The sequence below is a fragment of the Notechis scutatus genome, chromosome 2, assembly GCF_049901735.1.
Source record: "Notechis scutatus isolate UNSWTSFEM ecotype Mainland chromosome 2, rNotScu1.2, whole genome shotgun sequence".
Lineage (NCBI taxonomy): Eukaryota > Metazoa > Chordata > Lepidosauria > Squamata > Elapidae > Notechis > Notechis scutatus.
The window spans coordinates 164,278,341-164,296,152 of record NC_142010.1 but is presented as its reverse complement, the minus strand read 5'-3'; the positions used below and the strand labels follow the sequence as shown (position 1 = coordinate 164,296,152).

General features: G+C 35.0%; 1 protein-coding gene and 1 long non-coding RNA gene across 29 annotated transcripts in view; one reads left to right on the top strand and one right to left on the bottom strand.

The window, feature by feature from the left end:
* LOC148132379 (uncharacterized) overlaps nt 1-17,812 on the bottom strand; it is a 531,004-nt gene that overhangs the window by 242,457 nt on the left and 270,735 nt on the right. The gene's annotated exons all lie outside the window — the stretch shown is intronic.
* Nucleotides 1-17,812, top strand: part of ADGRL3 (adhesion G protein-coupled receptor L3) — a 573,686-nt gene that overhangs the window by 454,629 nt on the left and 101,245 nt on the right. For 16 of the 28 annotated variants that reach the window (XM_087957273.1, XM_087957269.1, XM_087957267.1 and 13 more), the window contains one exon: nt 7,912-7,938. The exons of the other annotated variants lie outside the window; for them this stretch is intronic. In XM_087957273.1, coding sequence (XP_087813399.1) covers nt 7,912-7,938 — 27 coding nt within the window. The remainder of the gene's footprint in view (nt 1-7,911; nt 7,939-17,812) is intronic. 28 annotated transcript variants of the gene reach the window in all.

Sequence of the window (17,812 nt, the reverse complement as noted above, 5' to 3'; positions counted from 1 at the left end):
GATACAACACTACATTTCTCCTGTTTACAACACAGTCCTTTCAGCAGTTCCAAGAAGATTCCATCCCCATTTGCACTCTGATTTGGGTGACCCTGAGGACATAGATAAACCCCCAGCATTCAGTCAGGACTGAGGATGTTTCTTGGATAAGAAGTGAAATATCTTCAAGAAAAAACAAAGTCCAGTTGCCTTTTGAAAAAAGCATCTTTGGGATTGAGTCACAATGATAATAGACTCAGTAATTACCCCAATTTCCCTTGAGAGACAAGAGCTGCAAAACAGTCATTTTAGGACATTTCTTTAGGACAAGAGGTGGTATTCAGCAGGTTCTGACCAGTTCTGGAGAAGCAATAGTGGAAATTTTGAGTAGTTCGGAGAACCAGCAAATACCACCTCTGACTGGAGATTTTACAGTATCCTTGTGCCATGCCCACCAAGCCACAACCACAGAACCGGTAGTAAAAAAAAATTGAATCCCATCACTGTTTAGGACATTGTTTTCTTTCAAAAGGATAGAGGAAAGTATTTGGTGTTTAACTATTCTTGACTCAATTGTAATTAATTTAGTTAAATGTGACCATTTAATATTGTAATATTTGGTCAACCAAAGCTCAGCATAATCATATGTGTAGGTTAGATTTATAAAAAGCCAATTTTAATAAATCTGTAGCCATGATTAACAGGGTAGATTGTAGAAATTGTTAATAAGGAGCTGAAAATGTAGAACTTCCTAAATAGATCGTTTTAAAAACAGAATTGCAAACAATTTCATGGTACCCAATGCCCTGCTCATAAAAGGAATACAAATTAAATCATTGCTGAAATGAATTTGCAACTTTATTAGTTAATTGGTTCCACTGTCAAACTACAGTTAGGACATTTTTTGAAAATCCAAACTTCTGTATGATCTTTTTTCCACATATCTCTGTGTGGTATTGATATAGCCTCCCAAACCATTAACTTTTTTCTCAAAGCTATTCATTTCCAGCTCTTGCCATTTCTTTTTATAAATTTGATTTCTGCCCCAGTTTCTTTGAATTTTTCTTAGAATTGGACACAGTGCTTGAGGTGAGGCTTGACCAAAGTAGAATAAAGTGAAACAATTACTTCCTGTGATTTGAAAAACTATACTTTTCTTGATGCAGTCTAAAATGAGTTTAACATTTTTGCTGCCACATCACACTACTGGCACATATTAAGTTAGTAATTGACTACTATTCCAAGATCTTTTTCACAAGTACTTTTACTTAATGTGATATCACTCAGACTATATTGGTACATTTGATTTCTGTTTCCTAAATGCATAACTTTGCATTTGTTAAATTTCATTCTTTTGAATTATCATCACCTTTTTCTGAATTTCTCTCTTCTAAGATATTCTGTTATTCCCCTCAATTTTGAAACAACTGCAAATTTGATAACCTCGTCTATATCATGGTTATGATGATATAACAATTTTGATTAAACATATTATTTTACATAATGAAATGTTGAAAAGTGCAGGGCCCAGGATTTAAGTGTATAGTCATTCAGTATTAACTAGAGTTTAACAGTGAACTACTGATTAGCTGACTGATTTCAGTACAATGTTAGAGTCATCACTGCATCCATCTAATTGCTATCACAATATCCAGCCAATGCTTATCTAACTACTGAACCAGAATGTCAGGGAGGATTTGGTGAAATGTTTTGCTCAAGTCAAAATATATGTTAATATCATTCCCATGGTCTACCAAAGAAGAGATAACTCTGGACTTCAAAATTGCTTTGACAAAATCATATGGAATTTTGGTAATTACTGTATGGTTTTCAAGCTTCTTATATACTGCTCTCTTTTCTTTTCTTTTGCTTAAGAATTTTCCAGATCTAATCTTTGTCTCCTATATCTTTTTCCCCAAAACCATTTTACTATTATCAGACACATAACTATGGGCAAGCATTTTGTCCAATAACTGTTAATAAAAAATATTAGTAATTATTTCTGTACTTTATTAGAATTCACGTTTTGTTCCCCATGTTTTTTCACATCTTTGTGAAGCCATTGAAAAAGATTACTAAGAAATTTTGCACATCTTAAAGCAACTGTTTACTGAGCCCTCAAAGCTTCCTTCATAGCTGATATGCAATTCTGGCAGAAGACATCTGTTGTTTAAAATAATATTGATATGCTCTGTTGCATGTCTGCATGCTCTCTGAAGCACATATTGCCCCTTGAATCTGGATTTCTGCACAGGCATAGCATCAGTGGTGTTCACCTAATATGTAAAAAAAAATCAAGATGGTGGTTGTGACAGTGCAATAGAAACTCCATCTATGTTATGTCCGAGGCAATTCTTGGACATAAGTCCACACATCTTAAGTGTCTAAGAAGATTCTTGAAAAAACATATTTGGGACACATATCTTAAAGTTGCCACATTTGAAAATTACTGGACTGGATTATATGCCCATTATATTTATCCCCAGATGACATTGACACCCCACAAAACTCACTGAGGCAAAGGACAAGGCAGCTAAGAATAGGCACAGCCTAGGTGATATTTATTTATTTGTTTGTTTATTTATTTATTTTATATTGCTTCCTATTTGCTCATGGCAACTTAAGGTGGCTTACAGAATAAAAAACCACATTTAAAACAATAAAAACTTACAAAAAGAATCAAATTAATATAGTACAATATAACACAATCACCCCCCCACAACTCCCACCCCCTGCCCCAGCGACAGCAGATGACATGAGCCATATAATGGGCTCCATCCTGCTCTGGGTTCCCCAGGCCCACTGGCAGAACCAGGTCTTCAGCCCCTTCTAGAAGAGTATTAGAGTGGGGGCCGTTCTAATCTCTGGAAGAATGATGTTCCAGAGAGAGGGAGCCACCATGGAGAAGGCCCTTCTTCTGGGTCCCACCAAGTGTATCTCTCTCAGGGATGGGACCCACAGCATTCCCTGCCTCCCCGCTGTAATGGGTGGAGTAGATGTGACTGGCAAGAGACGGTCCCTCAGATAATCTGGTTCCAAGCCATGAAGGGCTTTAAAAGTGACAACCAGCACCTTGAATTGCACCCGAAAGCAAATCAGCAACCAGTGCAGTTCCCACAGGAGAGGTGATACATGTGCATACCGGGGTCTGCACAAAACCATGTGGCCGCTGCATTTTTCACCAACTGGAGCTTCCGGATGCTTTTCAAGGGCAGCCCCATATAGAGCGCATTGCAATAACCAAGACAGGAAGTGACCAGGGCATGAGCGACTGTGAGTAGGGACCGTTGGTCCAGAAAAAAGCATAACTGGTGCACAACCTGCAGTTGTGCAAAGGCCCTCCTGGCCACGAGTGCCACCTGCTCTTTCACCTGCCCTAGATTACGCACAGGGTCTGTTTGGGACAGTAACACCCCATCCAAGACCAAAGGTGGCAATTCTCCCTGAGCCAACGAACCCCAAACCCAGAACCATTCAGTTTTGCCAGGGTTTAGTTTCAACCCATTGCTCCCCATCCAACCCCTAACAGTCTCCAGGCACTGCGAGAGGGAGGACACAGCATCACTTAACTCACCATGGGCCGAGGCATACATATCATTCATTGTTTAGAACTCAGGACTGTTCCCCTGAGCTTGTGGTCTTTTGCCACTACTGCAGTGAGACCAAACACAAGCAATTAGCTCACAGAGAAATCTAAAGTAAGTTCAAGTGCAGAATTAAGTTTTCCCATGCTTTTCAACTCACAGCTAAAATCCTTTTATTTATCTTTTCTTCTCCTTCTCCTTCTCCTCTCCTTCTCCTCCTCCTCCTCCTCCTCCCTCCTCCTCCTCCTCCTCCTCCTCCTCCTCCTCCTCCTCTCCTCCTCCTCCTCCTCCTCCTCCTCCTCCTCCTTCTTCTTCTTCTTCTTCTTCTTCTTCTTCTTCTTCTTCTTCTTCTTCTTCTTCTTCTTCTCCTTTCTCTCTTTTATTGGACTCACATAATATTTCTCCAAAACCATTGCTCTGTGGAATCACAGCATCACTGCTACTGCCATTGAGATGTTCTTCTATGTTCAATTTCACCCTACTTCACTATTCCACCTCCACAATTTTCTTCTGTAAAGTGCCTATTCTTTTTATTCATTACAGATAATTATATTCAGTCAACACTTAAAGTCAGTCAACACTTTAAGGGAGGTTTAAGCTTATCCAGTTCATTAATTCCTGATTCAAATTAAACCTTGTTTGCCTGCATATCAGCTATCATTATATACTATGTATATAATGCTCAACCTTAGAGACAGAATCTACTGTATTTTTGCCTCTGAATCAAGACAGGGTTTTCTGAGAAATCTTCTGCCTTGGTGTAAATTGCATGACTTACAAGGGTGATGGAGATTAATTCTGACTAAGTCAATTAATTAATTCTTATTCAACCCTAGGAAATTGGATTAGGTCCCTTACTGCACTTACTGGACTCAACCCTTAAGTTGTCACAGTATGTAAATATGCAATATTTACAGTTGCATGATCCAATCTGAGTCGATGACCAGGACCAGAGGTTTACTCTTCCAAGCTTTTGGACTTGTGATGGAGCCCATCTTCAGGGAGCTTCTCTTTACTGGAATATGTGCTTTGGGTTATTCTATGAGAATAGAATCTTTACAGTGATCTTTTTCCTGTATATGGAGGTGCTGTATCTGATCGCATTGTCTCTTTTCTCCTACTCTGGGTGAACAGAGTAGATAGCTATTGTGAATGAACTTCATGAGCTCTTGAGTATTTTGAGGGTCCATATTTTGAGTATGAGAAATGCTTGTATGTATATACTTGGATCAAAATTCCACATTCTATTAAGGCAGAATCTCTTAAGCTGTGAGATGTACCTCGCTTGTAGAGTCCATAGGAGGTAAAATAATTCTACTTTTCCCAAAGTTTCATTTTATCATTTTCATTGTTCATTTGTTTTCATTTTGGTGTTTACATATTTAGGGGAAGTGTGTTCTTTAAGATTATACTAAAGGGATATGCAAAAAGTTTAAGAACCCCTATTTTAAGGCAAACAGAAAGTCTATCCTTCCAGCCCCAAGAACAGTAGTTTTGAAATTATTTGAAGAGGCTCTTCTAATTACCTTTCAGGTTTTGTGACTGTGTGTTTATGTGTACATGTATGTCAGAGAGATTCATTCAAATCCTTTTATATAGCTTGAGGACAATATGTGAAAAGTTTCACTCACCTGGCTCATTTGAAACTTCATATTTTTGGTCATCATTGGTGGGTAATATTACTAATTTATTAGGTAATGTACTTCTTGGAAAGTAGTGCAGCTTACCATGCTCAGACTTCATGCAACTATAAATCTAAGGAGTCCCAAGTCTATAAAACAAACTAGAACAAAAAAAAGGTCCTTTGGCTAAAAATATAGTATTGTCAGTCAAACTTCAAGGACAGTCTGGCTTATATTAAAGTATCATACAGAAAAGATACAATACCTCACCAATCAACATTCTTAATACTTGGATTATTGTGATGGGTCTTTAATGGTAAGTATCAAACTGTACTGTCCAAGTGATTATTCAGTAAGTCTGATTATTTTTTAAAACTTTGGGTAATATTGTTTTAAATGGCAACACAATTGACAATTCTAGAAGCCAAATAATGAATTGAAACTTTCATGTCATTTCAAGGGCCACACCACTCATTATAATCCTATTGTCCTCATTTATTCGTACCTATTTCCTATATTCTTACTCATGTTTATACTTATACCTATTATCTTGAAAGCGACTGACAAATCAAATAAATAAATAAAATAATAATTAAGCAGGAAAACTAGTAAAACATGAACTACTGAAGCTAAACTCTGTCCTGAAATAGTTGCTTTTAGCAAACAGCTGAAGCTGGTGGAAAATACTCCAAGAGCTGTTAAGATCCTGTATAGAAAAAAGTGCTTCAGATCAGATTTGACCACAGATTTTTCAATTAAGGAAGCATTATGGAGGCCCTTCATCTTTCTTTGGTTTAGTTACATTTAAAAATGTGGAAGTAGTTTTGGTGGAAATTAATACAATGTTAGCAGAGCTTTGAAGAACCTTACAATCGAGAATAGATTTAAGCAAATCTGCTCATCATTTCTGACAGTTTTTCTTAAAAGATTATGTTTCTCTGCACAAATGTTATACTTTTAAGAATGATTGAATTGGCATGTTTAAAATGTTTGTATTTTTCCTTGAGATAACATATCTATTCATACACATATACAGACATTGAACTATTTTGTTTGTTTCTGTTTTTATTTGTCTTTCTTTTTAATTCTTCGGAGGGTTTTGTCTTAATGTTTCTCTGTGCAGTTTGTTTTTTAAATTAGGGAGTTATGATAAGTTGTGAATTCATTTCCTTTTGAACTAGCAATTTTTCATATTGACAGAAGCAATTTATTTACTTACTTATTTGATTTCTACAGATCCCCATCTCAGCAAACAAGTCTGAGTTGCTCACAATTGATATGTACCATATCAAACCAGTATAGTATTAAAAATTGATGTATCATATCAGTGTAGTGGTTAAGGAGTTAGACTAGGAGTAGCGAGATTCTAGTCCAGCCTCAGCCATAGAAGCTGGCTGAGTTACTTTAGCCCAGTCTATCTCCTTCAGCCAATTCTACTTCACAGAGTTATTATGTAGAAATAACAGGATACAACACAATATACAGCATCTTAAACTGCTGCAACAAAAGGTGAGATACAAATCTAATAAATGAATAATAAATTTAACAAACAACTGAAAGAGAAGAAAATGTTTCTGATTTTTTAACCCAGAAATTTCATCTATTCCTTCTAACACCTCAATTTGGTTAAATGATAATGATGAGAGGCATCCTAGTAAACAATTCAGAAATGGTAATAGGTATAATCAATCAGAAGTCATTGTTTGATTATTAGACATTGGAACAGCTTTCCTCCGGAAGTTACGGGTGCTCTATCATTGGAGGTTTCCAAGAAGAAATTGAACAAACATTTGTCCTGAATGGTATAGATTATCTCAAGTTCAAGCAGGGGTTGGACTAGAAGACCTCCAAGGTCCCTTCCTACTCTGGTATTCTATGTTGTATTATTACTTTTAGCATCATCAGTGCAGTGTAATTTGTACTCTTATTCTAAGAGAGCTGATGGAAAAACAGATTCAGCCAAAAAAAAAATCTCAAAGTGTTTGGAATAATACATTGATGACGACATAAATATTTATAGAGATTTTTGTTCCACTTATGGAACAAAGTTGCAGAGTATTAACTTAAGATAGGAACTTGCACACACACATATAGCTTGTTGGGGGTTGGGGAAATGATGTTCCATGTAACTGATGAAGTGGAGTATAGTCAACATCATTCTTTGTCAGTTTTCCTGTCACAGATTACACACCTCCCTGTTGTAAAAACACCCAAACTTACAGAAAATATCTACTCAGCAGTAATAGATATAAGAAGGAAAACAAGACTTTTGAACTACAGCTTCATCCTTTATTCAAAAATTCATGCAGATCATAATTTTCATGTTATATTTTTTAAAAAGAAATTGTCATGCGTGCTTATTTTCATATTACAGTATGTTTGTTTCTGAAATGATTAATTTCAAAAGCAGGGCATGAAAATCAATGCTTAGTCAGAAAGTACAGCTGCAAAAATATTGCTTATTAAAGGCTGTAGAAATGTATTGTTAATTAAACAACATTGGTGATTTTTTTCCTTGGTTGTTCACATTTTTAATAGGCTACCAAAACATTATCTTTCAATGGCATTAAAAGAGGTTAGTTTTCAACCTGGTTATCCAATTGTTTCTCTAGCTTTCTATGATTTGAATTGGAGATGAACTTGTTTGATTGCTTACCTACATGGCACCTTTTTGTCATTATATTCTAATGCTGACATTCTTGTCTTTATGTCTATGCATTCTTCAGCTTTGAGGATAACAGACCCTTCATCAAGTAAGAATGACCTGAATGACTGATAAATTCTATTTATCAGTGTGTTCCCATGAACTGGCTGTCAGATCAGTATTTAAAACCATTACAGCTTCTGTCATTCACCTTTGAGAGAGGCAGAAGAGCAAACTGTGAGGGAAAAACTGTAAGACCTAAAGTGTTATGCTGTATCTATCTTGATTGGCAATTACTTGGACATCCTATTCAATACTATTTATTATAGCCTTGAGATGCCTTCTCCATTATATCCAGAACATTTATTGTGTTTTAGTTTATACTGGCTGATGCAGGTGTTTGGCAGGATTCTTTTTAAATGCAGGAGTTTGAATGCTCTTTATTTAATGTGAAAAGGGGATCCTAAACTGACAACTTAAAGATACACCGCAATAAATAATTAATCAAAAGTATTTAGATCTGTTATTTACATTTTTTGAAAACGGAAGACTTTTAATAACAACCTTATGTGTAGAACAGCTGAATGTTAAGAGACACAGCAAAATATTAATTATGGGCCTTAGATAATGCACCACCCCAAATCCTGCAATCAGTGGTATTATCTTTGCAAGTACTGCTACTTTACAGTGGACTTTCAGTTTGTTCTTCTGGTGAGGAGTCATTTATCGTTCATTTATTTTGTCTCATTCTCATCATTGTCATTCTTTTACAAGATTATGAGATGCAATCTATTACATTGGGTTTGTGATTACTATACAGAGTCCAAATCTTAATTATGTATAATTGTTAGTGTTAAAATATACCAGTTTATAACAAAATATTATCAGCTGCACCTTTTACATGCATCAGTTTTACACACAGACACACAACATGGAGAAAATAGTTAATAATGTACTTCCTGCTTGATGCACATCTGTTACTGATTTGATTATACACTTCCTAAATCAATCATCCTGCATTTAACAAAAGATTAAGAGGAAGATTTTCTACTATATATTTTTAGGAACAATAGCAGCCTCAAAGAAAAAAAAATATTTAGAAGAGTTGATGAATAATGATAGTGCTTTTTGGTCAGGGATGAGATGAATAAGTTATTAGAAGTTCTGGTGGGTCTTAATTCCTACAGTAGGTTTTTCTCTTTGCAGCTGGCTGCCTCATTATGCCAGCAGAAGCCTCTACCACTACCATTATTCCAGTGATAGTTGGGTAAATGGAGTGTATTTAGTTTGGAACCATGGATTCTAGAAGTCAGTGGAAATGCTTAACAAAAAAAAAAAACAATTAATGTGAAAAGTGCAGCAAAAAAAGGAAAACGCTACTTCCTCAGCTTCTACCTTGGTTGATCTAAGTAGTCTTAGAAGTGCTCATTTCTCTGACAAGGTTTTTTTCCAATAGCATTGATGGGACAAGATCCTTAAAATATAGATTAACCTACACTTCTTTCAATAACTCTATTCCATTATTGCTCTTATATTTTGGAGGAAGAGCTAAAGTTGAAAGAAAATACTTGCCTAAGTCCATTGTTGTTCCCTGGACATATTTCTTGGTCCTGCCAAACTCCCACCTCCATTTGACAGTTCATATGTATTTTTAGTTATATTTAATTTTAGGACACTGGCATCTTACAAAGCCTATGAACAGATTTCCAACATTATCTTTATTTACCTGAATGCCTCGGGCCATGTATGACTTTGTTAGAACATACAAATGGGGAGCGAGGGTAGCATTGTCACCAGATTGCCTTCTAAATGTATAAATGTTTTTAAAATAATCGACAAGTCCGCCCTGGAGACTTCCTGTGAAAGGGTCCATCACATGCTCTCAAAATTCCACATTTTCTCACCAACACAAATATGTATGGAGTTTTGCTCCATGTCAACTTTCATAATATGGTTGTTATGTGCACTAGAAAATTCCTGATTCATAATTCATTTTCTTAGCAAATATATGATATGGCCTAGCTGACCTTGTGCATACTTGTTCAAAAAGATTTCCAAGATTGGATTTGGCTAGTACTTAGAGGAGAGACCTCCAGGTCAAACAGGAGCAGTAGCAGGAGACACTGTCATGGACTTCTACACTGTTGCCAAGAAAACTATAGGAACATGCCCCATGAATCAGAGTGATGTTTATAAGCAATTCATATCTCTCCTAAAATTGACAAATAAAAAAACTATTTTTTTCGAAAAATAATCTAAAATGAGATTACAGGAATAATTTTCTTGTATCATTACGTTTCATGCATTTTTAAAGGGAACTCTGAATAATAACATATCATTATAGCACCTTGTTGCACCATACAGGTTCTCCTAATTCATTCTACTTAATTATAGATTATTATACTTATTCTTTTTATCAAACATTTATCCTTTTCAGTAATACACCAAAATCACTTTAGATGATCGGCCACCTTAACCCTTAGAATATATACAATACACTACATTGTTGTTTTACAGTACCTAAAACTCAGCTAATCAAATTAGTACTTTATTTCAGTAATTGATCTGCCTTAAATAACATAAGGCATAGAAACACAATTACATAAGATTAAAAAAATGAATGATATAGAAATGGAATAAAGAACGATAAATTGAACATAGCAATAATAGGTGAAAATTTATTAATTCAAATAAACCAGTTAGATCTCTGAGAGTATTAGCAGTAAATCTTCAGTTAAGAGGTTGAGGTTGGCCAGATAAGCAATAGACAACACATGGATTCCCAGAAAATTTAAATTATTTTTATACATCAACATAATCTTGAAAATCTGTTCAGGCTTCTCTATTTCCCTACTCATACTAAACAAACTAAGGTGGGGTTATTTTGAGTTTCTTTCTCATTGCTAGACGGTGACAAACACTAGACAAGTTTTCTCCAAATCTCTCCATAATGCCTTCCTTTTTCTTTCCCCCTTAATGAATCTCCCATATCTTCCACAAAGTCAACTGTATATTTTTTATAAGCAACCATCATAAGTTATAACTAAAACAGATAAAAAGTTAACAGTTATGGTTAAACTTTGAAGAATTTTAATTAAATCAAAATATCCCTACTAAGATCCTGGCAAATCTTTCTGACTATTAAACAGAAGTTGACAAGATTACAAGAGAATGCATCACTCTGGCCAGCTAAAAGATAATTGAGATAAAAAGAACCAGGACAGCCTGGCTACGAGTTAATAAATTTATAACACAGATGTGTGTGAACTTCTGTTTCAATGGCTTCTGACTTACAGTGACAAATTCATTCAATGTATGAGGTTTTCTGGAATTACCCTTCCAGAGACTGTAGTTTGCAAGGCATTGCATTGTGTAAAATCCAATCATTTCATGGTTAATAAGTGTAGTATGATGACAAAAGGCATCATATAGATTGCTCCTTTTCCCCATTATGCACACTGGCAGTGGAGCAACACATTATCATTCATGTAATCTAATATGTCACCAAGAAAGTAAAATATAAAACAGTAGAAGTGATATCTAATTTCTAACAGGGAGACTAGTTTGAAGGCTCATTCAAATATCCTCTGTAACTGCAATTGGAAAATGCCTTACTAATAATTCTCTAAGAACACAACCCTGTGACAGAGCTTTTGCCTCAACCCCAGAATTAATCTGCAGTTTATCCATGCTGTAAATGGAGGTTCCAAACAAAGCTGGAGAAAGCAGAAGCCTCCATCCATCCCATAGAGGAGGTTTGATAGATGGCTACGCCTGTGAGTCTAACCATTTGTCAAAATCCACATCCTCTGCTGAGGAAAGCATTGGGGAAAGCAGTTGGTGATGTCACTCCCCCATCAGGAATTCCATGGATCACTTTCCTTAATTTATTCCCTACTAAAGCTAAAGAGGCAGAAAGAGCGAGGCTGTTGAGGCAGAACAAGTGATGGTAGAATATTTTATGCCATCTCATAGGCTGTCTATACACAGTATTCCTAAGAGCAGAATCATGTACCCAGACAGTTGGTAGGTTTCCCATCAATAGATGGGTTCAAGAGAAACCTAGCTAGTAGTGCCTTAAGTCTGGTTTCCTGCATTGGACTTAATCATCTAAATCCTTCCTATTCTATGATTTTGTAAAGAGGAAAAAAAAATCCAAAATTGTTACAGGAATACAAATAGTCAACAAACAAAATTATCTACACAGAACTAAGCCTTTATGCACAGATAAAATATATATGCTGTTGAAGGACATTCTTTTCTATTAGAAATTTACATACAAGCTAACTACTATTTCTGATTTTCTAGGATCATCTTTGCCATGTAAGATATGAGCTTCTCTTTTTCCTATTCACTAGTTACAAGCAGATCTCTTCCTTTCAATAAAAAATATGAAATTCATGAAATGTCTATAGATCTAGGAACTTGGATCTGTGACTCTTAACCCTGTTTCTGACAATTGTGTGAATGTGGGAGCTTCATGTAAGGCTGCAAGCATCTTATATTCTGTTAGTCTACCAGGTAGATTAGTCAGAAAACATGCCATGATCAGCTAATTGTACTGTATTGTAAGATTAAAGGTATTAACATAGTCTTGCAAGTTTGAAAGTACAATTCTCCCCCCATCTCTTCTACTTCCAAAATATTAGGGAGGATCTGTTATGAACTCTAGCCTGCCCACTATCCAGCTGTGGACCATGCTATCTCTTATCTGACCACTTCCTAGGCAGCATTTCTGGGCCCAATCCCCCAAGGTCTATCTCATGCAAATTGTGCCTATTTTTGCTTTGATAAGATCAAGGTGTCTGACTCTATTTCTCTGTGATTTCTGTTTCTAATTGTCTTTTCTAACAGTCTCATTCAGATTTATTACCTTGGTTGTGATTCTGAGAAAGCTTGCAAACTATGATGATTATCGAAGTGGAATATGCAGACTGTGTTTGCATCAGAGAAATATTTTTTCATAAAATCAAGACAATTAGAGTAGAGTTTATTCTCAGTTATGAAACCATGATTTATAATTAGTTGTGCAGGCCCAGGGCATATGTGAAAGAAGATTTTTAACATAATAAAATGGGTTTGAACCATTTCTTTCTATCTCCCTATTGTCTTGTGACTAGTTGATACTGATTGTCATATGAATAAATAAGCAAATCAGGCAAACTTTCCCCCCCATGAACAGTGAAGACTTATCTGTTAATTAATTTATTAGAGCATTTTTATCTAATTATTATGTTTTCTAAAACAATTCATGAGAGTAAAACCTGTAAGATTGGCAGAAGTTGCAGTCTGAGAATGATGGAATTACAGTCTATATAAACTAAATGCTTCTAGCCTCTAAATTCATAAATATTAAATTGGAGTTAATATTTACTTCAATTCTCTTCCAGATTTCTGGCACTGGAGCAATAATTAGTGAGTTTTTGTTCACTGGAAAAGTTTATTCTTCTGGCAAGAATTGTAGCCAGTCAACCAGCTACAAAATTTTAAAGAATTTGACTTGGCTACCATGCAGATAGTTTTATACATTCTCTGCATTTAATTATGTTTAATTCAACTTTTCTATAGTACTTTGTGCCAAATTGCAGCACAACACCATAACAATTATGTCAATATAGAAAATTAATATCTGTAATGTTGTACATCTCTCTCTGCAAAGAATAGTTAAATGCAGTGGGCATGCTGTGTGAATGCTGTCTTGTATGAAGCTTATTATTGCTTGTGGCTCTGAGTCAGCAGAAGTAATATGTTGGAAACAAGGTAATCAGAAATAGTATTTGAGTGAGGCACTTCTGCTTCGATTATTCTAAAAGTCGTATTAAACTTGAATCAGATAACACTACCAATTATCACAAAAAAATATATCTGCTACTATAGCTAATATGCAATTCATAGAATTTGAAGAAGCCCTTAGCATCTTGTTGCTAATTAAGCCAAATCTTTTGAATTATATCAGGGAACCAATGACCCGAGACTTATGTGTAGCTGGAATGATTCCATATCATAGGCTTCAGCTCTGCTACATCATCTTGAAAAAATGCATCCTTGCCTTTTCCATTTTCTATTAGATGTTAATTATGTAATCTCAAGCATCTCTGCCTTTTCTGAATCCAGTTTGTACACCTGTTATTTCACAGTCCATATATTGATAACATTTGGATTGAAAGATATGGAATATTATCTTGCTAGCATGTGAGATAACTGCAATTGATTCATAGTTTGAGTAAAACTGCCCGTTTTGACGTTGGAATATAAAGCAATCTTTCCAAGTCCCTTTGTCTTTTCCATACCTGCCTATAAACCACAAGTAAAGTCTCATACTATTGTAATATTGTTCAAATTCTGCAGGTATTTCACCAATTCTTACTATCTAGTTATTAGCAATGTTTTCTCACACTTAATTTCACTTTCCAGACTGTTTTTTCTAGAATATCTGGGTCTAGTTCACAGATAAAACTTCCATATGTATTTGCGACTTGGATATTTGTTTTGTATAGCTCTTTTTTATGTTTATAGCATCTTCACTTTAAAAAAAAAAATTTCAGCAAATCTCTGCCTTTATTTTTTATTGTACCTATTTTTGTATAAAAGTTTCCCTCCATTGCTATATTTTTCACAAATAAATCCCATTCAATTGTTATCTTTATTTTCCTTGCACTATTGATTTAGACATAATTTACTGTCTTATCTCGCTGTTCTCAGAAACTCTGTACTTAGCTGGGTAAATTTTCTTCTTATTTGTTGCCTGTTGCTTTCTCCTGTTCTTCAGCCATATTCAGCAGAACAACTGATAGCTATTTCACTTTCTATTGCTTTTCTATTTTGGAATATTTTTATGCTTAATAATGTCATAAATTTCAGAGCAGAATTCTTTAGGCACCCTATTCATCAAGTTAAATCAAATAAATATATTCATAACCACTACATATAAAATATTCCTGAGGTCATATTAGGTTTGACTGATAATTTTGTTTTCTTTACTGTCAATTCTGCAAGATATTCATGATGGAAGCCACAGTCAATTTGATATGTTAGTAGTTTTTTCATCTTAATTTGCAGTGTATCTACTTAATTAATTGTGGTGTTATCCATATGATGATGCCAATATTTACTCTTTTAGATTGTTGGAAGAAGGCATTTGTGATAAACACTGAATTTTCTAGGCACAATTCTATTAATATATTTAATATTTTACTTATTATCATTTGATTTCCAACTTTAGCATTCCAGATTCCTATAATTTTTATGTTCTGTTGGAATATTTCACTTCCTCTGTATCTGTGGGTGGAGCATAGATTTAGATAATTAATATTAATTGGCTTGTTTTGGACCGCAATCAAGATCATTCTATCCTTTTGTAGGGTTGTATCCAAGCACTGACTTGACACCCTTTGATGGCTTCTTGATTTCTTCTGTGATTTTCTTATCTGAGGTAGAAGATTTGATGGTCCTTGTATGTAAAGTGATATTACAGTGCATTTCTGTTCAGTGAGTTCTAGAATATCAAACTTCAGTTTTGGCATTTAACAGCAATAAGGTTTCTCCAGATTCATAGCTATAATGATGGTATCAATAATTTACAGCATTGAACTTTTATCTTTGGTCATATCAGCAGCAAGGTATCTTTTCAGGTTTAATCCAAAAGGAACACTGCCACTCTCCTAGTTGCCCCTTTTCCCTATAGCCATCTGGAAACTTCCTGTCTCTGGAGAACCATCTTCCAATATCATGTTGACATTAACCTAGGTGTTAAATGCAAATTAGTTTTCTTTTCAGATTCCTAAAGTGGATTATTTCCATCCTCCCGTGGATCATATTTACTCTGATCCCTTGGCAATTATGAGTAAGCCTTCTAGGAGTATACAGCTTCAGCAGAATAGCTCATGGTCTCATTTACACAAGCTGTTTTACCACTAGAAAGCAACAGTTCCTGAAGAGGCCACCTTATACAGGCTTCAACTTTTTCTGCAGGCTTCTGTGTTCTTTGATAAAAGCAAGCACACCCACAGATCAAGGGCAAAAAATTTCCTGGGCAAAAATATTGATCCCATTGTCCGAAGACAAAACTGAAATCATTCTTATTTGCAGTAGCAACAAGGATCAAAGTTTTTTTTAATTGCAATGTCTGTAATACTGTGGTCACATGGAGAGCACATACCTGGATTTTCATTTCATTTCCTATAGCAATTCTGTTTTCAGTTGCCTTCCCAACAAGCCTCCTAATATCAAAAGTTTCTGGGGAAGAAAACTCCACATTCAGTCCTCATATTTGCAGGAATTTCCAAAACTGCTGGGTGATTCAAACTTTCTGACACTCATTAATTTTTAATAAAATGACTGGCAACTTTTCATTAAAATATTAACGTAGCTTATTTAAGGTATGTAAATTGCTTTATAGTTATTTTGCAAATTTTCTAGTAGAAATTTCATTCCTGCATTTGTGGGTTCCTCCTTTCCTTATAAGACAGTATCTGCTGGGTATATTCATTGTTTAGAATGTCTTTTCTCTACAGATATGAAATTGGGGCAGAACCAGAAGTTATAATCTCAACATACAAATATAGACACACACAGAGAGAGAGAGAGAGAGAAGGACATTTAATAACATTAGATTTCTTGTGATAAAATTTAGAGATGTATTCCATCATCATAGTACCATAATATTCTCAGGCACACAGTTTGTAGCTCCGAAAAAATTCTCATTACCCATGAAAATAGAAATAGAAATAATTCATTTTTTTCTTTACTTTCCATGATATTTCAGGATTACTATTCCTTGAATAATCAAATATTTCTCGATAATCTCCTTATATTTGTCCTGAATTTTCCAAAAGAAAATGAAATTGTCCTGCATTTTATTTTGCCACAGTGCTTAATTCATTTAATGCATTCTAGAAACATATAAGTCTCTCATATCTGGGCTGCAAAAATCTGAACAATCGCTAATTGAGAGCACAGAAGCAAAAATGGCATCTAATGGTCATCTGAATTTTTGCATAGTTTTATGATTGTTCCACATAATTTCAAACTACAAGGGTCTATAACAGTTCCAGTAGTGCTGATTCTTGCATCTGAATTCTCTCACTGATACTTTGTTATCTATAAACAGTATACATTTTAAATTGCTTTTGCTGCACCTGCAGTCCTATTGCTCCTATTTCTTTCATTTCTAATTCAGTGAAAATGTTGAATAACTTTGGTGTTAATCAAACATATTTCAGGTTGGTCTGGTAACTGTTTCTGTATAATTAGCTCTGTGCGATTCTGAGACTTCTTAGGAAAATACCAAAATTGGTACATAAAGATAAATTCAGCTAGGAACACAGCCAAATAGAGGCTAGGACACAATATCCCTGGTAGTTTACCCACCTTTAGATCCCATGCACCTACTACTAATACAAGAATGCATTGTATGCTCACTGAAATGACCTTCTACAGCAGGGGTGGGCAACTATGGCCCTTTTATGAATTATGGACTTCAACTCCCAGAATTCGGTTGCCCACCCCTGTTCTACAGGCTTGAAGTATTCTCCTTGACACAGAATGGAACAATCCTGGATCAGGCCAATCCACAATTTATACACTGCAGCCTCCCATAGTTAAAAAAAAAAAAAACCTCTTACAAATTATCAGATTAATCTAAGTCAAAATAACTATGATATTCCAAGCCATATAATATTTTGTAACCCATATTCCACCACCAAGGAAAATGGTAGTTCACTTCCCACTACTATTTTTCTGTCACTATTATTTTCCTGATCTTTTTCATTCCTTTAGAGACAGTTTTTCTTTTCTTTTCTTTTTCAGATAAGTTTTTTTATTTTCAGTATAAACATACATATTTTATGAACATTGCATTAACTGGGTCAAGTCTTTTTAAGCAACAATAACAATAATAGTAAAAATAGGTATAAGTAGTTCTAATGTAGTTCAACTTCCACAACTTCAACAGGGCTAATAATCTTTTTTCAAAATCCATTTCT